The sequence below is a fragment of the Branchiostoma lanceolatum genome, chromosome 18, assembly GCF_035083965.1.
Source record: "Branchiostoma lanceolatum isolate klBraLanc5 chromosome 18, klBraLanc5.hap2, whole genome shotgun sequence".
NCBI classification, from domain to species: domain Eukaryota; kingdom Metazoa; phylum Chordata; class Leptocardii; order Amphioxiformes; family Branchiostomatidae; genus Branchiostoma; species Branchiostoma lanceolatum.
Window position 1 is genome coordinate 538,999 of NC_089739.1, and position 21,364 is coordinate 560,362.

The following is a 21,364-nucleotide window of genomic DNA, read 5'->3' on the forward strand; positions in this document are numbered from 1 at the left end:
TTGCATAGGGGGGACTTCACGCTGACCAAAAGTTACTTATTCAGGACTGAACCAAGTCTCAACTGCTTAAGGGGCATCCAAGCTAAATTTTTGTAGAAGAAAATGCAGAAAAAGTACTAGTAGTAGTTGATATGAACTAAATTCTATTGATGGCGTCCATGGAAAAATTCGATGTTGTAGGTTACTTAAAAAGCTATTGTTAACCTCCAAGCAGATGCAGGGAGGCCAAATTGTTAAGTTTTTCCTAGCTCCCTGTTTTTGTGTCAAACCGGTTACTTTGCTTAGACCGACCTTGTTTACATTGGTGTTCATAGAAAAATTAATTCATGTATAAATAAGAATGACTTTTGATACTGCTTAAGTATGCTTAAGTATGTTCCAAAACAGCATTTTGTAATAAAACAATAGATCGATATGACTCTTACAATTGTGTATTTCTATGCAGATGGGAATAATGTATTGAGGCCAAAAAAACATATTGACCAAACCTCGTCGAAAGTTACATTTGTAACACATGTATGTTTAATCTATACATTGAAGGGAAGAATTCAAGGAAATAATAAATATATATCCCTTCTCCCCCCAACCTGTTTATGACTTCTGCAATAAAAAGTGTACTGAACACTATGTTGACAGTCTGTATGATACATTTATTTATAACTTCTCTCTCCTAACCTAAAAAAAACGATCATGATATCTTTGTTTCAACAATCAAACTCAAAAGTATCTGTTCTTAGACTACATGTACAACCCTGACAGGATGCTACAGTTTTACTAGCACAAAACCATGTCGTTTTTTTTCCTGTCGATGTTTAGATAATCAGTCTACTACCTTCTTCAGCTGTCATTACTACTTCTAACCGCTAGGTGGCGCTGTGAGGTGGACCCAACTGTACCTTGCAGTGAGAAGTACCATTCCCTTAAAGGAAAGCTACACAAAATATTGAAAATCCTGCTATGCTATGCTTAATATATTCCAAAGTCAAGTTCTTACTTCAGGTTGTTTCACATAAGTCCGTCATAGTTTTGGGATCTTCCACCGTTTGCAACTTATGCCATGCTGACGCCTTCTCACCTGATAATTTTTAGTAAACGAAACACTGACGTCATATAATTCAATCATCAGGTGAGAAGGCGTGATAATCTCACCTGATAATTGAATTATATGACATCAGTGTACTGATTTTTTCACCTGATGATTGAATTATATGACGTCAGTGTTTCGTTTACCAAAATTATCAGGTGAGAAGGCGTCAGCATGGCATAAGTTGCAAACGGTGGAAGATCCCAAAACTATGACGGACTTATGTGAAACAACCTGAAGTAAGAACTTGACTTTGAGAATATATAAAGCATAGCATAGCAGGGTTTTCAATTTTTTGTGTAGCTTTCCTTTAAAGGGAGGCTAAACTTAAAACTGAAAAGTCTACTATACATGTACTTTTCTAAGTTCTCTCTTGTTTCACATAAGACCATCATAGTTCAGGGCTCTCCAATCATTTGTAACTTGTAAGCCATTCTGACGGACATTCGTCTGATAAATGTAAGGTCAGTATGAGACGTCTATGACGGACTTATGTGAAAAAAGTGAGGACTTTACTTTTAGGTATATTCAGCAAAGTATTATCTAAGTAGACTTTTCAGTTTTAAGTTTAGCCTCCATTTAAACTCTGAGGGAGGTAGCAGAGAGTCAGAAATTGGCAGGTAAAATATTGCATGATTGTGTTGAAGAAAACTAATGAGCCTATAGTGTAGATACTAGTAGTGGTCATTTTTGATTGCAGACATGAAATGTGGATTCTGACCAATATTCAAACATCAAAAAGACTGAGTATGCTATGACAGAAACACCACAACGTCTAACAGAATATATCATATCATTGAGGGAAGAATTATTTCTAGTAACATGCCAAACCCAGCTGTACAGTCAGTATTAGGTCAACATACAGAACTTATGAAAGCCTTGGAAAATGACTTTCCATGTTTAATGTAACTATTAGCATCTTTATCTACATGAACCCCGCCTCTACCAGGCCCCATCCTATCGTTGCGAAAATAGTAAAAATCAGCCGAGGTACTCTGCTATACAGGGTAGGTCCACTATACAGTGAAGCTCCATCCGTCAATCAAAATGGAGCTTCACTGCATAGCGGACCTACCTTGTATAACGGAGTACCTCAGCTGATTTCTACTATTTTCCCAAGGATAGAACGGAGCCTGGTAGAGGCTAACATGAACCCCCCTCACTAAACAAGAACAGCAAGCTAAGAGAGGAAAAGAACACTTTTCTCTTGGCAGTTGGAAAGACACAGAGAGTTCTAAAAATCACAATCAACATCTAGAACACAGGTTAAGGCTTAAGCCTTCTAAATGTATATTTTGGTCATGAATGCAAAGTTGTACATGCTTATGTACATGCAAGTAGTTTGAAAGGGCATATTTGCCTCTATTCTTTTTCGTCTGACCTTATCTCCTCCAATTCAATGAAAAGTGGGCAGCAGGCTAATTTGAGCTTCGTATGAACAAAGACTCAAACAAACAAGCAAAATCATTGCCTCCTTCCTTTTGTATGTAGCTACGTATACAGGAACAGTGAGTCACATTCTTTGAATTCCTGGTGTCTCTCCAACCTTTAGTAACCAACGATATAAAGCTTACTACATAGACTCAGAACGTTCACTAAGAAATAGAACACACCAATTCTCCATCCCCCTAGCAAGAGCAAGAAGACTACAGAACTCTTCTCTTCACAAGTCAATCAGACTGTAGAATCCTGTAGAATCCGGTACTAGTATGCATTGATGAGTACTGTTATGTCAGGGATGTATAATTATCATATGTACATGTGTGTGTTAAGTCTCTGTTTCTAAATATAAATATCAACACCATTCAGACTGCAATGTTGATATTTGAATAATGTCTTGAAGAATTAACAAACTTGGACTCAACAAACTGTAAATAACAAACTAAGATCTTCAAGACGTCTTATCTTTTGGGCATCTTCTCTGGCGGCGGCATCGAGTGTTCTCCTTGGTTCGGTCTCTTCTGACCACGGGGACTGTGCACTAATGACGGGGGAGGGTGTGAGGAGCCCTGGGGAGGGTGCATCGATGATCCCGGGGGAGGGTGTGGGTGCTGCTGGAACCTCGATTTTGTGATGAACTCAAACAGGATGTCCTTGGTTACGGGGTTCTGGATGCTGCCAAACACAGCTGGGGAGGAAACAGAACAGATCTCCATGGTTACAGGATTCTGTAGGTAAAACAGGTCTCATTTGTCAAAGAGTTCTGTAAACAGACATCCGTGGTTACAGGATTCTATAAATAGAACAACAGATCCCCTTACTTACAGTGTTCTGCAAACAGAACACATTTCCTTAGTTATAGGGTTCTGCAACTACAAGAGATCTCCTTGGGTACAGAGATCTATAAACAGATCTCCTTGCATGGTTACAGTGTTCTGCATAAAAGAGCTCCATGGTCACAGTGTTCTGTTAACAGAACAGATAGTTGGAAATAAGAAAATGATGAGTTCATAGCAAGGAAGAAATGATAGACATATATTAATAACTAATCAAAATTAATTATACGAAACCAAATCATCAAATCAAACGAAGAGACGCACCGACGGCGGTTGTGTAGGAGTTGGGGAAGCTCTTGTCTAGTTTTGTACAGAGCGGCACTTAAACTTAAGACGTCTTAGAAAGAAGGGACGCACCGACGGCGGTTGTGTAGGAGTTGGGGAAGCTCTTGTCTAGTTTTGTACAGAGCGGCACTTAAACTTAAGAAGTCTTAGAAAGAAGAGACGCACCGACGGCGGTTGTGTAGGAGTTGGGGAAGCTCTTGTCTAATTTTGTACAGAGCGGCACTTAAAGTTAAGAAGTCTTAGAAAGAAGAGACACACCGACGGCGGTTGTGTAGGAGTTGGGGAAGCTCTTGTCTAGTTTTGTACAGAGCGGCACTTAAACTTAAGAAGTCTTAGAAAGAAGAGACGCACCGACGGCGGTTGTGTAGGAGTTGGGGAAGCTCTTGTCTAGTTTTGTACAAAGCAGCACTTAAACTTAAGAAGTCTTAGAAAGAAAAGACACACCGACGGCGGTTGTGTAGGAGTTGGGGAAGCTCTTGTCTAGTTTTGTACAGAGCGGCACTTAAAGTTAAACTTAAGGAGTCTTGGAAAGAAGAGACGCACCGACGGCAGTTGTGTAGGGTAGGGGGAAGCTCTTGTCTAGTTTTGTACAGAGCGGCACTTACAGTTAAACTTAAGGAGTCTTAGAAAGAAGAGACGCACCGACGGCAGTTGTGTAGGGTAGGGGGAAGCTCTTGTCTAGTTTTGTACAGAGCGGCACTTAAAGTTAAACTTAAGAAGTCTTAGAAAGAAGAGACGCACCGACGGCGGTTGTGTAGGAGTTGGGGAAGCTCTTGTCTAGTTTTGTACAGAGCGGCACTTAAACTTAAGAAGTCTTAGAAAGAAGAGACACACCGATGGCGGTTGTGTAGGAGTTGGGGAAGCTCTTGTCTAGTTTTGTACAGAGCGGCACTTAAACTTAAGGAGTCTTAGAAAGAAGAGACACACCGACGGCGGTTGTGTAGGAGTTGGGGAAGCTCTTGTCTAGTTTTGTACAGAGCGGCACTTAAACTTAAGAAGTCGTAGAAAGAAGAGACCCACCGACGGCGGTTGTGTAGGAGTTGGGGAAGCTCTTGTCTAGTTTTGTACAGAGCGGCACTTAAACTTAAGAAGTCGTAGAAAGAAGAGACCCACCGACGGCGGTTGTGTAGGAGTTGGGGAAGCTCTTGTCTAGTTTTGTACAGATCGGCACTTAAACTTAAGAAGTCTTAGAAAGAGGAGACACACCGACGGCGGTTGTGTAGGAAGTTGGGGAAGCTCTTGTCTAGTTTTGTACAGAGCGGCACTTAAACTTAAGAAGTCGTAGAAAGAAGAGACCCACCGACGGCGGTTGTGTAGGAGTTGGGGAAGCTCTTGTCTAGTTTTGTACAGATCGGCACTTAAACTTAAGAAGTCTTAGAAAGAGGAGACACACCGACGGCGGTTGTGTAGGAAGTTGGGGAAGCTCTTGTCTAGTTTTGTACAGAGCAGCACTTAAAGTTAAACTTAAGAAGTCTTAGAAAGAGGAGACACACCGACGGCGGTTGTGTAGGAGTTGGGGAAGCTCTTGTCTAGTTTTGTACAGAGCGGCACTTAAACTTAAGAAGTCTTAGAAAGGAGAGACACACCGACGGCGGTTGTGTAGGAGTTGGGGAAGCTCTTGTCTAGTTTTATACAAAGCAGCACTTAAACTTAAGAAGTCTTAGAAAGAAGAGACACACCGACGGCGGTTGTGTAGGAGTTGGGGAAGCTCTTGTCTAGTTTTGTACAAAGCAGCACTTAAACTTAAGAAGTCTTAGAAAGAGGAGACGCACCGACGGCGGTTGTGTAGGAGTTGGGGAAGCTCTTGTCTAGTTTTGTACAGAGCGGCACTTAAACTTAAGAAGTCTTAGAAAGAAGAGACCCACCGACGGCGGTTGTGTAGGAGTTGGGGAAGCTCTTGTCTAGTTTTGTACAAAGCAGCACTTAAACTTAAGAAGTCTTAGAAAGAAGAGACACACCGACGGCGGTTGTGTAGGAGTTGGGGAAGCTCTTGTCTAGTTTTGCACAGAGCAGCACTTAAACTAGAAGTCTTAGAAAGAAGAGACACACCGACGGCGGTTGTGTAGGAGTTGGGGAAGCTCTTGTCTAGTTTTGTACAAAGCAGCACTTAAACTTAAGAAGTCTTAGGAAGAAGAGACGCACCGACGGCGGTTGTGTAGGAGTTGAGGAAACTCTTGTCTAATTTTGTACAGAGTGGCACTTAAGCTTGAAGACTTAGATTAGAAAGAAGAGACGCACCGACGGCGGTTGTGTAGGAGTTGGGGAAACTCTTGTCTAATTTTGTACAGAGTGGCACTTAAACTTAAGAAGTCTTAGAAAGAAGAGCCCTTGCCAAACTGTTGTCTAATGTAGCATTAATGCCGCAGTACGCGCTCCTTAGCGGAGCACATTGGGCATTAATGCTGGATTCCCTCTGCTCCCTTTGGAACAGAGCATTAATGCCAGCATACACCCCTGTCCATTAATATTCTTCTTGGACTGAAGGGGAAGTGGAAACCCTAGGACATTAAGGGACTGGTATTTGGACAGCCATAATTACCATGAAATTACCATGGCAGTGTGCACTAACCAAGCATTAGTGCTGCATATGTATTTCTGGCATTAATGCTACATTAGACAACAGTTTGGCAAGGGAGACGCACCGACGGCGGTTGTGTAGGAGTTGGGGAAGCTCTTGTCTAGTTTGTACAGAGCGGCACTTAAAGTTAAACTTAAGAAGTCTTAGAAAGAAGAGACCCACCGACGGCAGTTGTGTAGGAGTTGGGGAAACTCTTGTCCGTCCGCTCCCTCAGGAACAGCCACTGCTTCGACGCCCCGTCGAACTTACACTCCACGATCTTCCCGTCGTACTTCCGCAGGTCTTTCGTCACCTGGAACAACAGAGGAGGCGGCCATTTTACTTTTCTCCACATTTTGACATCTACAGACCAAAGGAAACCGCATTAATAATGTAACAATATTAATGTGGCGTCGCGGTGGCGCAGTGGCAGGGTGTTTGGCCCCAGAACCCAGAGATACTGGGTTCGAATCCGTTGTTGACGTTGTGCCCTTGAGAAAGGCACTCTACACGACTTTCTCCACTTCACTCAGGTAAAAATTAGTACACTGTACCTAGCTTCGGTTAGGGACGTCCCTAGGATAGGACGTTAAATGGAGGTCCCGTGTTTGAGGAGAGCCACAACTCACGCACGTAAAAGAACCCAAAACACTTATCGAAAAGAGTGGGGGTCCTTCCCGGTGTGTGTGGATCATATAAATCTGTCCGGATATGCAGCTTGTACTCTTCAGTACAAACCTGGTGTGTTACGCTTTGATGCGGTTTACCAGGTATGCAATATACATGTAAGCAAACAAAGACACCGAAATGGTCTGTCTAAATTCTATCCAGCATTACAGGGTGCCTCAGCTTCCTTCAAGTGCGTGAAGTCTTTTAACATTGTATATCTGTATATTCTGTATCTACATGTATATCGCCAGTATAAGCATCATTCGGCGTAACACACCAGCTTTGCAGGCACGCGCCAGCAGCTGGTTATATTACACTGAACGGCCTGTCACACCTAGAACAGGTATTTTCTTCGTTACAACTACATCTACACTTAGCCTACAAGCCCGTGAAGTCTGTTAACATTGTACTTAGTATTTACATCTACATATACTATTAGATGGATCTTGAACCAGTTTAGCTCAAGTGCAAGTCAATGCATGGTTGTAACAGGCAAGACAGACATTAACAGGTTTATTGTATTCTGGAAAAATTGTCTGCATCTTCTTGAAAAGCACAACGAACAATAAACCACATGCTGCACCCTGGTAACACGCAAGTACTGAACTACAAATGTAACAATGTCCGGGATTCGAACTCCTAACCTTCAGATCAAGAAGAAGGGTCACTAATATATATATACCTTCTGGGCCTAATGTACCCTTATAAAAATTTTGTGTAAATTTCCATCACAATATCTACTTAGAAAAAAATATTCTCAAACCCGAATGAAACTCACCTTCATCTGAGCGATCGGTTGATCAAAACCTCCGACGTATAAAAATCCCTTCGTTTCCACCAGCATTCTGTAAAACACCAGGAGATGTTACTTAGTATATAAAATAGGAACACTCAGATGCAAGTCAGAATCTAACGGTCCTGGGTTCAATCCCACTGTTGTGCCCAAGGAAAAGGCACTATTTCCTCATTCCACTAAGGTGAAAGTAAGTGCCTAGCATCAGTAACAACAAGGGACCTCCCTTTGAATGGGATGTAGAATTGGTGATTCCTTGTTTGAAGAGAGTCACACCCCGAGCACTAAAGGTATAAGTAAGTGCTCTTTTTTGCTGTGAGCTTACACACCTTTAGGCAGTCTACCAATTATGCACTGCAGATGAACAAAACCTTGGAACCTTGGGTGTCTTTCCATTCCTGTTTGGCGCAGAAAAACATCATCCAACACTGTAACTCACACCTGGTTGTCTAACCTTCATTAACGAAACAGAAATCACAATCACTCACCCCTCGCCACCTTCCTTCCTTATCTGCAGTTTGAAGTCGATGGTGTTTAACGTCGGCGGCTTCCATTTCAGGATATCGTCGCACCGCCCTCCCACGTATTTCTGTACAACACAAACATGGCACAATTATCTGTTATTTTTTATTATTTAGTAATAATAATAATTGTGATGAATTTTATTGATCTGAAATTACCTGTACAATGGCAGCCTTTCTAGTGCTTAATTGGTGTGGGGTTTCACATAATACACATGGGCAACAGATACATATTTGCTCCACACTTGCACTTTGTGGAACTGTTGCAAGTGTCTACAAAAAAGCTACACTCCAGAAGATGTCTTCTTGAAGATGATAATTGTAAAGAAAAACATCTTAAGAATAAAAAGAAGGAAACTCACGTCTTTGGGCCCGGCCGGCTGGAAGATGAGCCCGTCGACTTCGTGGCTGACCTGGGAGGAGAAGCTGCCGTCCAGGAGCTGGGGGGGGGGGGGCAGGGGGCAGGGGTCAAACTCACATGTCAGACCACAGCATTGCATTACATCTACATGTATCTAATATAGTATGTACAGTCAACCCTAGATTCAGCAACCGCTCAACCCTAGAGGAAAAATTGGATTTTTTTTTTACCTTGTGTGACCTGACCTTATGTGACCTGACCCGGCATGACATACATGTAGGCAAAATGGTTACACCTGGACTAAAGCCTGACTTTTGGTGATGTTATGACCCCTGACCTGTGACCTGGACCTTTGGCGACAACATAATGAAACCTGAGCTATGACCTGCCTTTTGATGACAATGTTAATGACCTGTAACCTATGACCTAACCTTTGGAGACATGGTGATGTCCCAGAAGGGTTTGTGCCGCACGCTGAAGGGTTCTCGTGACTTGTCGAGCGCGCCGGTCGCCGCCTTGCCGTCCCGCGTCTCCTCGATCTCTTTCCGGATGCAGAGGAGGCGCCGCGAGAAATCGCACTCACCCACAGGCTGGCCCTAAGAGCAAGAAAAAATAAACATGATTTTATTTTACATACAAGATACAGTCAAACCTGCCCAAGGCAACCAACCCGGGGGACCGAGGAAAAGCAGGTTGGACAGAAGCAAGACGCCACAAGAAATCGCACTCACCTACATGTACAGGCTGGCCTTGAGATGGTGAAAACATTCAGATTTGACTAACTGTACTACAGTCAACATCTGTGAATAGTTTCATCTGGTTGATCAGTCACTGAATAAAAATGGATTCTTTGTACACAACCAAGATTTATTCCACCAACATTTCGTTGACCATTAGTCACCAACATAGGAACAATTCTGACTGGTTCACATTGCACTGCAGCACAGGTGTCGTTGCTTATCAAAACTTTCCAAGAGAACCACTTAGAGTAAAAGCAGAAATGTTTGCGGGGATTTTATTTTGTGGTAGAGAGAGTGCTCATAACAGAGTGTTCGGGCGGTTTTGTGTTCACAGCGGTTTTGAGTTCGCATATAAATCAATAGTATCTCTACTGTTACACAATGGAACAGCTTTTCGCAGTGGATTTAAGTTTGTGATAAAGAGTTCACGCGAAAATCGCAAACACTAAACATTTCTACATCTAGTAGTACTCCTGGGGAATATTGTCATACTTTACCTCAAACTTGATGATGTCATACGCCAGGTACCTGGGTCGGTCCTTCCCGGCCACCTTGTCTATTATCATCTCCTGGAAAATCATATTAGAAAAAATTGTTAGTCGGTTCTTGAGTCTTGCTGACTACAAAAATCTGGAAACACACCACACATACATGTACCACACACACACACAAACAAACAGACAGACACACCCTAAACAACATCTCCATTTTTTATAACAATAACAATAAACCTACCCCGTCCAGTAAGGTATTGCAGATGGTTTTGTCGGGTTCCTTTCTCCGCGGGAAGCAGAGCTGCGGCGCGTGGAACACCGTGTTGTCTCTGTCTACTAGATATACCTGCTGGGGACCGTCTATTAATAGCATCAACCTGGAGGGGGGTAGAAACAGGGGGGTACATTAGGATCAGTGTACAGGGGGGTCTTTCCAGGGGGGTACTTGTGAAGTGATGGGGTGACTACATTAAGCATCTATAAGGATGATTTTGAGAGAAAAGTTTTCGTGTTGTGAATCTCAAGATTGTTTGTTCAGCAATTTGCAGCATACTGTAATTCACTTTTCACAGTAGCAAAATTTCACGGTGTGAGGAAAATGGCCATTTTCACTGAACTTTAACTTCACGGTGGCAGCAAGTGATTTACAGAACAGATGAGTGAAGTAATCATAGATAATAACAACAGGTTTTTCAGGGTGATAAGTTCACGGTACAGAGGTGACCATGGAAACAGTGAACATTAAGTTACAGTGAAAGAAACAAGAATTACAGTAGTTGCATGGTGTATGGACATTATGTACTCCGTGTAGAATTTACAGTACTTAAGATAACAGAACACAGCTGGTCCACGGCATGTGTGAGGCGACCTTACCTGACCCCGTCGGCCTTCCAGCTGACCTTGTACGGCTTCTGTGCCAGCAGGTTGAGGTTACTTCTGTCCATGGAGACCGGCTGGGCCCCTGGGAAACCTTGTCTGCAGGAGCGAAAATAATTTCATCAGGTTGGTAAAACATAGCATATTGGAATTTTCCATTTAGTATTAATGGTGAACAATTAGTATGGAAACAGGACACAAGTAGCACAGAAATAGCATAAAAACAGCACACTTCTAGTAGTACAAAAACAGCACACAAGCACACATCATGTAGGACAGAAAAAGCACAGAAATAGCACAAGAGTAGCAGAGAAACAGTACACTTCTAGAGGACTGGTAGAAAAATAGCACATCTCTAGTAGACAAGTACAGAAATAGCAACACTTCTAGTAGACTAAGTACAGAAACGACACACAAGCACATGTCATGTAGAACAGAAACAGCATAAAAAACAATACAAGGGTAGCACAAAAACAGCACACGAGTAGCACATGTACAGAAACAGCACACTTCTAGTTAGTGGTGCGTACCTAAACCCGAGTTTAGGTTTAGGTTCGGACTCGAGTCCAGAGGTTTAGGTTCAGGTTCGGACTTGAAAGTCCGGACTTGACCCAATGGAATATGTGTGCTACTAATATTTGTTTTCCTGTTTCATGTAAAATTGTATATTGGCATATATTTTACATGCAATTTGAAAACTATAATATGCGGAATTATATCAGTCAGTAATTAATGCAGAAGTTCAGTCATAAACACAAAACAGCAATGTTTTCATATTTTCCAACTTGCAAATTTCACGATCTAAGGAAGCTTTAAGATGGTTTAAATCAAAAAGGAGTGTAATAGTGAGAGATTTTTTTTCAAGTCCGGACTTGTTTCCAGATGTTTAGGTTTTTTTGGACTTGAACCTAAAGGTTAGGAACAGGTCCGGAACAGGTCCGGGGTTTAGGTACGCACCACTACTTCTAGTATCACAGAAACAGCACACAAACAGCACACGAGTAGCACAGAAACAGCACACAAACAGCACACGAGTAGCACAGAAACAGCACACAAACAGCACACGAGTAGCACAGAAACAGCACACAAACAGCACACGAGTAGCACAGAAACAGCACACAAACAGCACACGAGTAGCACAGAAACAGCACACAAACAGCACACGAGTAGCACAGAAACAGCACACAAACAGCACACGAGTAGCACAGAAACAGCACACAAACAGCACACGAGTAGCACAGAAACAGCACACAAACAGCACACGAGTAGCACAGAAACAGCACACAAACAGCACACGAGTAGCACAGAAACAGCACACAAACAGCACATGAGTAGCACAGAAACAGCACACTTCTAGAAGCACAGTAACAGCACACAAACAGAACAGCGCCTCACCCGTGCCAGCCGCACATGTGCTGCACCTTCTGCTGAACGTTCCTGAGCCGAGGCTGGTCCGTCACTGTGTCCACTCCCGGCACCAGGCCGTCCATGAAGGGCTGCGGAACAGAATAACTCACTTACTGACATTCATAAAATCTTTGCAAACACTTGGAAAACACTAAATACTAACCTGGGAATCTGCAAGAGGCTGTGGGAACACACAAACTGACTTACTGACAAACATTAAATCACTATTATAATAATGTTAAGCACCAAAGATATAACCCAATACTATACTAGCCATAAGAGGCTTGGGGACACACAAACTCACTTACTAACAAACATCAAATCACTATGATGTGAGCTCCAAAGATATAACCCAATACTATACTAGCCATAAGAGACTAGCGGAACAGACATACTGACTTACTGACATTTATTAGATCTTTGCAAACGTTTGAAAATAATATACGGCCAAAAATACCATTCTTTTAGTAAAAAACAAGGCACAAACAAACAAAAACACTACACTAACCAAGGAGTCTGTAAAAGGTGGCGGAACACACAAACTGACTTACAGACATTCATGAACTTGACCCATTTTGAAAACCAAAGATATACTGTATGATTATGCATTTAAGTTCGCATGGTTTTTATTTTGCGCTAAGGCGAGTGCTTGTCGTGGTTTTCAGTTTGCGGCAGCACTATAGTCACATACTGCAACAGTATCAGACGAATAATGTTCACGGTGGTTTTCAGCTCTCGGTGAAACAGTCGCTGCAAAAAACGCAAACATAAAACCACTGCAAACATTTCTGAATTTACAGTAACCATAACCCTATACTAATAATCCTGTTGATAATAATTTGACATAGACTTGTCTTTACCTTATAGGTCGCGCCCCCTGCCCTCCGACCTCCTTTCATCCCATTGGCTGGTTGCTGGGCGGGGTTGCCGTCATCGTCAAGGTCATCAGACTCCGTGCACCAATCAGGGAGGGGCGGGGGTGGGGGCGTGTCATCTGCGTCGCCATAGCGACGGAACAGCTCCTCCAGATAGTGGCCCTTATACATCCCAGGGGGCCGAGCGACGGTGAAGGCCTGGACTGCCGCCTCGACACTGCAATGTGTGTGCACAGAAGTCAGTGATGTCACATGCAGAAGTACACACAGAAATCAGTGATGTCACATGCAGAAGTGCACAAAAGTCAGTGATGTTACAAGCAGAAGTGCATAAGAATCTGTGACTTCATTAGCAGATGTACACAGAAATCAGCGATACCACCAACAGATGTGCACAGAAATAAGTGATGTCACCAACAGATGTGCATAGAAATAAGTGATGTCACCACCAGCAGTGCACAGAAACGAAATACCAAAAAAAATAACTGTACCAGGTGTAAGACAAGTGTAAGGCAGGTGTAAGACAGGTGTGCCCTTACCTCCAGGAGTGTTTCTCCACCAGGTGTAAGTGAAAGTGAAAGTGAAAGGTGTGCCCTTACCTCCAGGAGTGTTTCTCCACCAGGTGTAAGTGAAAGTGAAAGTGTAGGTGTAAGTGTAAGTGAAAGTGTAAGTGAAAGTGAAAGGTGTGCCCTTACCTCCAGGAGTGTTTCTCCACCAGGTGTAGGTGTAAGTGAAAGTTGTGCCCTTACCTCCAGGAGTGTTTCTCCACCAGGTGTAAGTGTAAGTGAAAGTTGTGCCCTTACCTCCAGGAGTGTTTCTCTACCAGGTGTAAGTGTAAGTGAAAGTTGTGCCCTTACCTCCAGGAGTGTTTCTCTACCAGGTGTAAGTGTAAGTGAAAGTTGTGCCCTTACCTCCAGGAGTGTTTCTCCACCAGGTGTAAGTGAAAGTGAAAGTTGTGCCCTTACCTCCAGGAGTGTTTCTCTACCAGGTGTAAGTGAAAGTGAAAGTTGTGCCCTTACCTCCAGGAGTGTTTCTCCACCAGGTGTAAGTGTAAGTGAAAGTTGTGCCCTTACCTCCAGGAGTGTTTCTCTACCAGGTGTAAGTGTAAGTGAAAGTTGTGCCCTTACCTCCAGGAGTGTTTCTCCACCAGGTGTAAGTGAAAGTGAAAGTTGTGCCCTTACCTCCAGGAGTGTTTCTCCACCAGGTGTAAGTGAAAGTGAAATTTGTGCCCTTACCTCCAGGAGTGTTTCTCTACCAGGTGTAAGTGAAAGTGAAAGTTGTGCCCTTACCTCCAGGAGTGTTTCTCCACCAGGTGTAAGTGTAAGTGAAAGTTGTGCCCTTACCTCCAGGAGTGTTTCTCCACCAGGTGTAAGTGAAAGTGAAAGTTGTGCCCTTACCTCCAGGAGTGTTTCTCCACCAGGTGTAAGTGTAAGTGAAAGTTGTGCCCTTACCTCCAGGAGTGTTTCTCTACCAGGTGTAAGTGTAAGTGAAAGTTGTGCCCTTACCTCCAGGAGTGTTTCTCTACCAGGTGTAAGTGTAAGTGAAAGTTGTGCCCTTACCTCCAGGAGTGTTTCTCCACCAGGTAGGCCACGATGAGGAAGCCGGTGCGGTTGAACCCGTGGGTGCAGTGAACACCTGTGGGCAGGTGAGAAATCACAGTCAAACATTAACGAGCTGCAAGACGCTTAGAGAGGTGTTAGGTGAATGCGGACCCTTTTTGTTCTGGTAAAAAATCTATTATTATAATTATGTTGTTCTTATGAACAGGATCTATGGACAAAGATTCTATAAATCCTTTGATCCATTTTCATGAACATGAATTACATGTAGGTGAACCTGACTGCATAGCTATGTATCATTTAAACATCTATCAGTATTTGTGGACTGTTGAGTAAGTCTGTCTTGTAGTATTCAAATATTGTAATGAATTATCAAGTTGTTATTTTTACTGCCCTATAAATTGCAATGGCCGAGCTCCAATTCAGCCAATGGGCTGCCATTGTTCGCGACATGTGAATCAATCAATAAACCATTACTACAAACACAACCAGTGCAGAACACCTTCTGAGGTTTCGGTGACAGTCTGTCACTTTTCTCAGGGCAACACTAACTAGTTCTACTGCCCCAAACATGCAAAGAGCTTCCTCAGTGATGTAAAAAGAGAAGCGAGTCTGACCGATGAGGTCGTCGGGGTTCCTGTCGGTCCAGTTGGCGCACAGGTTCACAAACGCCGACGTCTGCTCCTCATTCGGGGTCTCTCCATGACTGAGGGGGGGGATGAAAGAGAAATGTCAGTCTTCAGGGGGGATGAAAGAGAAATGTTAATCTTCAGAATAGAACTTGTTGTCATCAAATACCGCAGTGACTACTTTCGTCTTCCACTGCTTCCGAAAAAGAAGTCAAACCCAGCTAGTTTAGATATAGCCAACAATTGTATTTAGTACCAGTAGCCTATTGTTACAACAAAGTCAGACACAGTTTACTGACGCATGTATGTTTTTTCCTATGTTTTTACCATGTATTTGCAATTAGCCTACGGGCATGAACTTGCAATAAACTTCTCTATTATAATGATGTCTACTGTTATTCACTTTATCTACACTGTGGCAAAATCTCAGTGTAAGGAAAATGGACTTCTCCACAGTGACTGAACGTATATAGAATACATTTCTTCAGGGTGGTGAATATACAGACCGATATCTTAATAAAGGTTGCTCACTGGCGGAGAGGGAAAACAAATACAAACTTCATAAACCTACTTACCCCCTACACTGCAGTTTGACGTGTTTATATCCGTACTTACCCCCTACACTGCAGTTTGACGTGTTTATATCCCTACTTACCCCCTACACTGCAGTTTGACGTGTTTATATCCCTACTTACCCCCTACACTGCAGTTTGACGTGTTTATATCCCTACTTACCCCCTACACTGCAGTTTGACGTGTTTATATCCCTACTTACCCCCTACACTGCAGTTTGACGTGTTTATATCCCTACTTACCCCCTACACTGCAGTTTGACGTGTTTATATCCCTACTTACCCCCTACACTGCAGTTTGACATGTTTATATCCCTACTTACCCCCTACACTGCAGTTTGACGTGTTTATATCCCTACTTACCCCCTACACTGCAGTTTGACGTGTTTATATCCCTACTTACCCCCTACACTGCAGTTTGACGTGTTTATATCCCTACTTACCCCCTACACTGCAGTTTGACGTGTTTATATCCCTACTTACCCCCTACACTGCAGTTTGACGTGTTTATATCCCTACTTACCCCCTACACTGCAGTCTGACATGTTTATATCCCTACTTACCCCCTACACTGCAGTTTGACGTGTTTATATCCCTACTTACCCCCTACACTGCAGTTTGACGTGTTTATATCCCTACTTACCCCCTACACTGCAGTTTGACGTGTTTATATCCCTACTTACCCCCTACACTGCAGTTTGACGTGTTTATATCCCTACTTACCCCCTACACTGCAGTTTGACGTGTTTATATCCCTACTTACCCCCTACACTGCAGTTTGACATGTTTATATCCCTACTTACCCCCTACACTGCAGTTTGACGTGTTTATATCCCTACTTACCCCCTACACTGCAGTTTGACGTGTTTATATCCCTACTTACCCCCTACACTGCAGTCTGACGTGTTTATATCCCTACTTACCCCCTACACTGCAGTTTGACGTGTTTATATCCCTACTTACCCCCTACACTGCAGTTTGACGTGTTTATATCCCTACTTACCCCCTACACTGCAGTTTGACGTGTTTATATCCCTACTTACCCCCTACACTGCAGTCTGACATGTTTATATCCCTACTTACCCCCTACACTGCAGTTTGACGTGTTTATATCCCTACTTACCCCCTACACTGCAGTTTGACGTGTTTGACTCCATTTTTCTCCACTTCCTGCTCCTTGTTGTAGAACCGGTTTGTGTTGGTCAGGTCGATAACCAGCCCCATCTTCAGCTGTGGGTTAACACATAACCTATCAACCAACACAGGTTAACTTATCAACCAACACAGGTTAACTTATCAACCAACACAGGTTAACTCATCAACCAAGACAGGTTAACTTATCAACCAACACAGGTTAACTTATCAACCAACACAGGTTAACTTATCAACCAACACAGGTCGATAACCAGCCCCATTTTCAGCTGTGGGTTAACACATAACTTATTAACCAAGACAGGTTAACTTATCAACCAACACAGGTCGATAACCAGCCCCATCTTCAGCTGTGGGTTAACACATAACTTATTAACCAAGACAGGTTAACTTATCAACCAACACAGGTCGATAACCAGCCCCATCTTCAGCTGTGGGTTAACACATAACTTATTAACCAACACGGGTTAACTTATCAACCAACACAGGTTAACTTATCAACCAACACAGGTTAACTTATCAACCAACACAGGTCGATAACCAGCCCCATCTTCAGCTGTGGGTTAACACATAAGACCCAGCTAACTGGCATAAAGAAATAAAGTCAATGGCCAACATGAGGAAAACCAATGCTACAATCAACGTGGAAGGAATTCCTGCCAACAACACCAAGGCTATTGCAGACATCATCAACAACACTCTGAGCAATATAACATGTTCTTTGCCACCCCTGGACACCAGACAATTACCAGCCTTCCTCCCTGCAAGACAACCCCCCGAAGTAAAGGTGTGGGAGATGTACCACAAACTCCAACACGTTCGAGTCCGTAAGGCAGCCGGCCCTGACAACATTACAGGCAGACTGATCAAGGAGTTCGCTTACGAACTTAGTCACCCACTCACAATGATCCTGAATACTTCTCTGGCGGAGGGGCGTGTTCCTCGGGAATGGCACGAAGCAAACGTGATCCCACTTCCTAAAACAAACCCACCATCTTTGAGTGATCTCAGACCCATCTCACTGACCTCCTTACTGTCCAAAACATGTGAGAGCTTTATTGCCAAGTGGATTCTTGCTGACATTACCCCACACGTTGACCCCAGGCAGTTCGGAGGTATCCCGGGAAGATCAACAACTCACTGCCTTGTTGACATCTTAAACCAACTTTCCAAAACCTCAGACCAAAGAGACACTATAAGTAGTCTGGTCCTGACGGATTTTGCGAAAGCATTTGACCGCATAGATCACACAACAGCGATTTTGAGTCTGATAGAACTGGGCTGCCGACCTTCTCTTCTTCCATGGCTGAGTGACTTCCTGACAGGGAGAAAGCAACGTACCGCCTACAAGGGTTCATTGTCAGAATGGAGGACACTGACATGTGGCCTGCCTCAAGGCACCGTCCTCGCGCCTATAGTCTTCGTCGCAGTCATCAACAGTGCAGCGAGCGACGCACGATCAGACCACTGGAAATTTGTGGATGATCTGAATATGATGGAAAGTAGACAGATTAGACAGCAATCAAACCTGCAACAAGACCTAGATGCCCTTGACGCATGGACAAGTAAAAGTCACATGCAATTGCACCCAAATAAATGCAAAGTGATGCATTTTTTCTTCACACGAACACCCCCCTCTCCCTTCACTCCAACTAGCCGGCCACACCCTCCAGGAAGTAACTGTAGTAAGATTATTGGGAGTGTGGTTGCAAAGTAACTTGAAGTGGGACAGTCATGTAACCCACATGGTTAAACAAAGCGGCAAACGTCTATTCATCCTAAGAAGGTTGAAGATGTTCAGAGTTCCCGAACTTGATCTAGTCACCATCTACACTTGCTACGTGCGCCCCATCTATGAGTATGCTGTCCCTGTTTGGAATCCCGGACTTACTAAAAACCAGTCATCCCGTCTAGAGACCATTCAACGCCGTGCTTGCCGCATCATTCTGGGTAAGAAGTACACCCACTACTCGGAAGCCCTCACTCAACTCGGACTACCCACCCTTGAATCCAGGAGGGAACAACTATGCAAGAAGTTCGGACTGAAACTCCTGAAATCGGCTTTCAGAGACTGGCTTCCCCAGTCCCGGGGTGAAGCCAGTGGTCGGCTAACGCGGTCTAGCCACAAACTGAACTCTATATACACACGAACTGAGCGCTACCGCAACAGTCCGATACCCTACATTACCACTGTTTTGAATAAGGAATTGTGACCGTTAACACGAATATTTTGTCGTTGATTTCAATGTTGATATATTATATTATATTATGATAGATTTTAAAGATTCCTTGCCAATTTTAACGATCTTTAACCGCAATAATTGTTATGTAAATTTATTACGATGGAGTGCCCTTGAAATGTTATACTTTTAAAACGTTGTAAAGTCCGGAATCAATTCAGCCGCGGCTGCCATTTCTTGACTTGTATTATGCAATAAACCAGTATTATTATTATCAACCAATACAGGTTAACTTATCAACCAACACAGGTCGATAACCAGCCCCATCTTCAGCTGTGGGTTAACACATAACTTATCAACCAACACGGGTTAACTTATCAACCAACACAGGTTAACTTATCAACCAACACAGGTCGATAACCAGCCCCATCTTCAGCTGTGGGTTAACACATAACTTATCAACCAACACGGGTTAACTTATCAACCAACACAGGTTAACTTATCAACCAACACAGGTCGATAACCAGCCCCATCTTCAGCTGTGGGTTAACACACAACCTATCAACCAAAACAGGTTAACTTATCAACCAAGACAGTTTAACTTATCAACCAACACAGGTCGATAACCAGCCCAATCTTTAGCTGTGGTTAACACATAACTTATCAACCAACATCCATCTTCATCTCCACAGGAAGAGGGTGATTATAAGATATCATAATTACTTAACCACTATTTCACACCACCGAATGGTCTGTAAACCCCCCCCCCCCACCCACAGTGCATAAAAATAATAATTCAAACAAAATATACAAACAGCTAAATCACTTATATCTCCAGAACACTACTAGTACAGATGAATGGTTGGAAGGAAGGAAGGAAGGAAGGAAGGAAGGAAGGAAGGAAGGAAGGAAGGAAGGAAGGAAGGAAGGAAGGAAGGAAGGAAGGAAGGAAGGAAGGAAGGAAGGAAGGAAGGAAGGAAGGAAGGAAGGAAGGAAGGAAGGAAGGAAGGAAGGAAGGAAGGAAGGCTCACCCCCGTGCCGTTGACGTAAGCGAACAGCATCGGCCACTGGAAGCGGTTTTCCTCCGGGACCTGGTCGTCGTACCGCGGGCCCAGCGGGGTCTTGAACGGCAGGAACTTCTCTGCAGGGGGTCAAGATGTAGCAGGATGTAATTAAGTTTTCGCTTATTAAGCGGGATCTCACTGACATTGGCGACCTTGCTGTGTCCTAAATTGGAGTTGCGTTACCCTTGACATTATAATTATATTTGGGAATATCATTATTTTCTTATTAGTATTGGGTAGGCCAAGTACTCTCTCTTTACAGTCAGGGGCTGAATTTTGAGGAGCGCACCATTGGTTGGGCTGTCAGCTAGAGTTTGGAGCGGCTGACATTCAGCACGCAGGAGACACCATTACCCCATGTGCCCAATATTCGGCCTACCCGATTATAATAATCTGTCCCAGGCATACCTGCCACAAGCTGTCCTTTCCGCGGACAGTTCAGCCACCGCGGTGGGACCGCCATCTTGTCGCTTCCCTCGCTGACGACTTTTCTACCGCTGATCCCTTCCTGTCCAGGGGAAAGGGGAACAAGAGTCTTAAACCCTTTCAGCTGTGTGACACACTGACAGATCATGAAAGCTCATCTGAGTTGGTAGTAACCATTATGATAATACAATGCTAAACTGTCTTCAAACACTAAGCATTTAATTTTAGCAAGTACATGCACAATACAATACAATACAGACTGTAACAGTGGTCATTTGGGCTAATTTCAACATCAAAGCTACATTTTCTAAATGAAGGTTTTACTCAGTCCTGAAGATGAGTTAAGTAATCTCAGACCTGTTTAGCGTACTAACGTATGTAGAACATGTTACTACATGTTATTATTGTGCCCCCCTCCCCCTTTGCCTCACAGATAATAAATGCCATACAAAAACTTAGATTCATGAACGCGTCCAAAAGGTATCACAGAAATCTCAACAGAAAGAAAAAAGTGAGCTTCAAAACAAGTAAACATTCGTCAAATAAAGGAAAACAATCTACAACTGCATAATTCGAAAAGGACAACATAAAAAAATGGGTAGCAAGCTTTTGAAAAATCACGCTGCGGAAAACAATAAAATCTGACGATTTCCTTGTCTCCCACACTGTCTTTTACCTTGAGTGGTTAAAGAAGGGTTTCCTTCCCTGTGTAGAAGTTCCTTACCGCGGTCTGACCTTGCCGTTTTCGTTATTTTCCGTCTTCAAGACGTTCTGAGTTCCTCCAACATTCTGACCGCCGCCATGACAGTACAGCTGAACTCTGACCTGCTGAACCCTGACCACT

At 43.3% G+C, this 21,364-nt stretch overlaps 1 protein-coding gene across 2 annotated transcripts; it reads right to left on the reverse strand.

Moving 5' to 3' along the window:
• Positions 1 to 413: 413 nt before the first annotated feature.
• Positions 414 to 21,359, reverse strand: LOC136424821 (mRNA-capping enzyme-like). Of its 2 annotated transcripts, none has more exons than XM_066413488.1 (17): positions 21,197 to 21,359; positions 20,503 to 20,602; positions 20,062 to 20,171; positions 16,822 to 16,928; positions 15,115 to 15,203; positions 14,498 to 14,573; positions 12,924 to 13,155; positions 12,052 to 12,152; positions 10,654 to 10,755; positions 10,022 to 10,157; positions 9,784 to 9,855; positions 8,978 to 9,142; positions 8,548 to 8,625; positions 8,153 to 8,253; positions 7,650 to 7,716; positions 6,386 to 6,515; positions 414 to 3,212 (listed from the first exon to the last, which is right to left on the reverse strand). In XM_066413488.1, exons 2-17 carry the CDS (start codon positions 20,555 to 20,557, stop codon positions 2,986 to 2,988), a joined length of 1,848 nt encoding a protein of 615 aa, XP_066269585.1. In that variant the 5' UTR covers positions 20,558 to 20,602; positions 21,197 to 21,359; the 3' UTR covers positions 414 to 2,985. The 2 variants fall into 2 exon arrangements, with proteins under 2 accessions (XP_066269585.1, XP_066269586.1); XM_066413489.1 differs by having other exon boundaries at positions 21,245 to 21,358.
• Positions 21,360 to 21,364: the final 5 nt, after the last annotated feature.

Coding starts and splice junctions, on each gene's coding strand:
- LOC136424821 (XM_066413488.1), bottom strand. CDS start 20,557: ATGGCGGTCCCACCGCGGTGGCTGAACTGTCCGCGGAAAGGACAGCTT. Junction 16,929..20,061: donor CTTACGTCAACGGCACGGGG/GTGAGCCTTCCT, acceptor GTTAACCCACAG/CTGAAGATGGGGCTGGTTAT. Junction 9,143..9,783: donor ATGACATCATCAAGTTTGAG/GTAAAGTATGAC, acceptor TCTTGCTCTTAG/GGCCAGCCTGTGGGTGAGTG.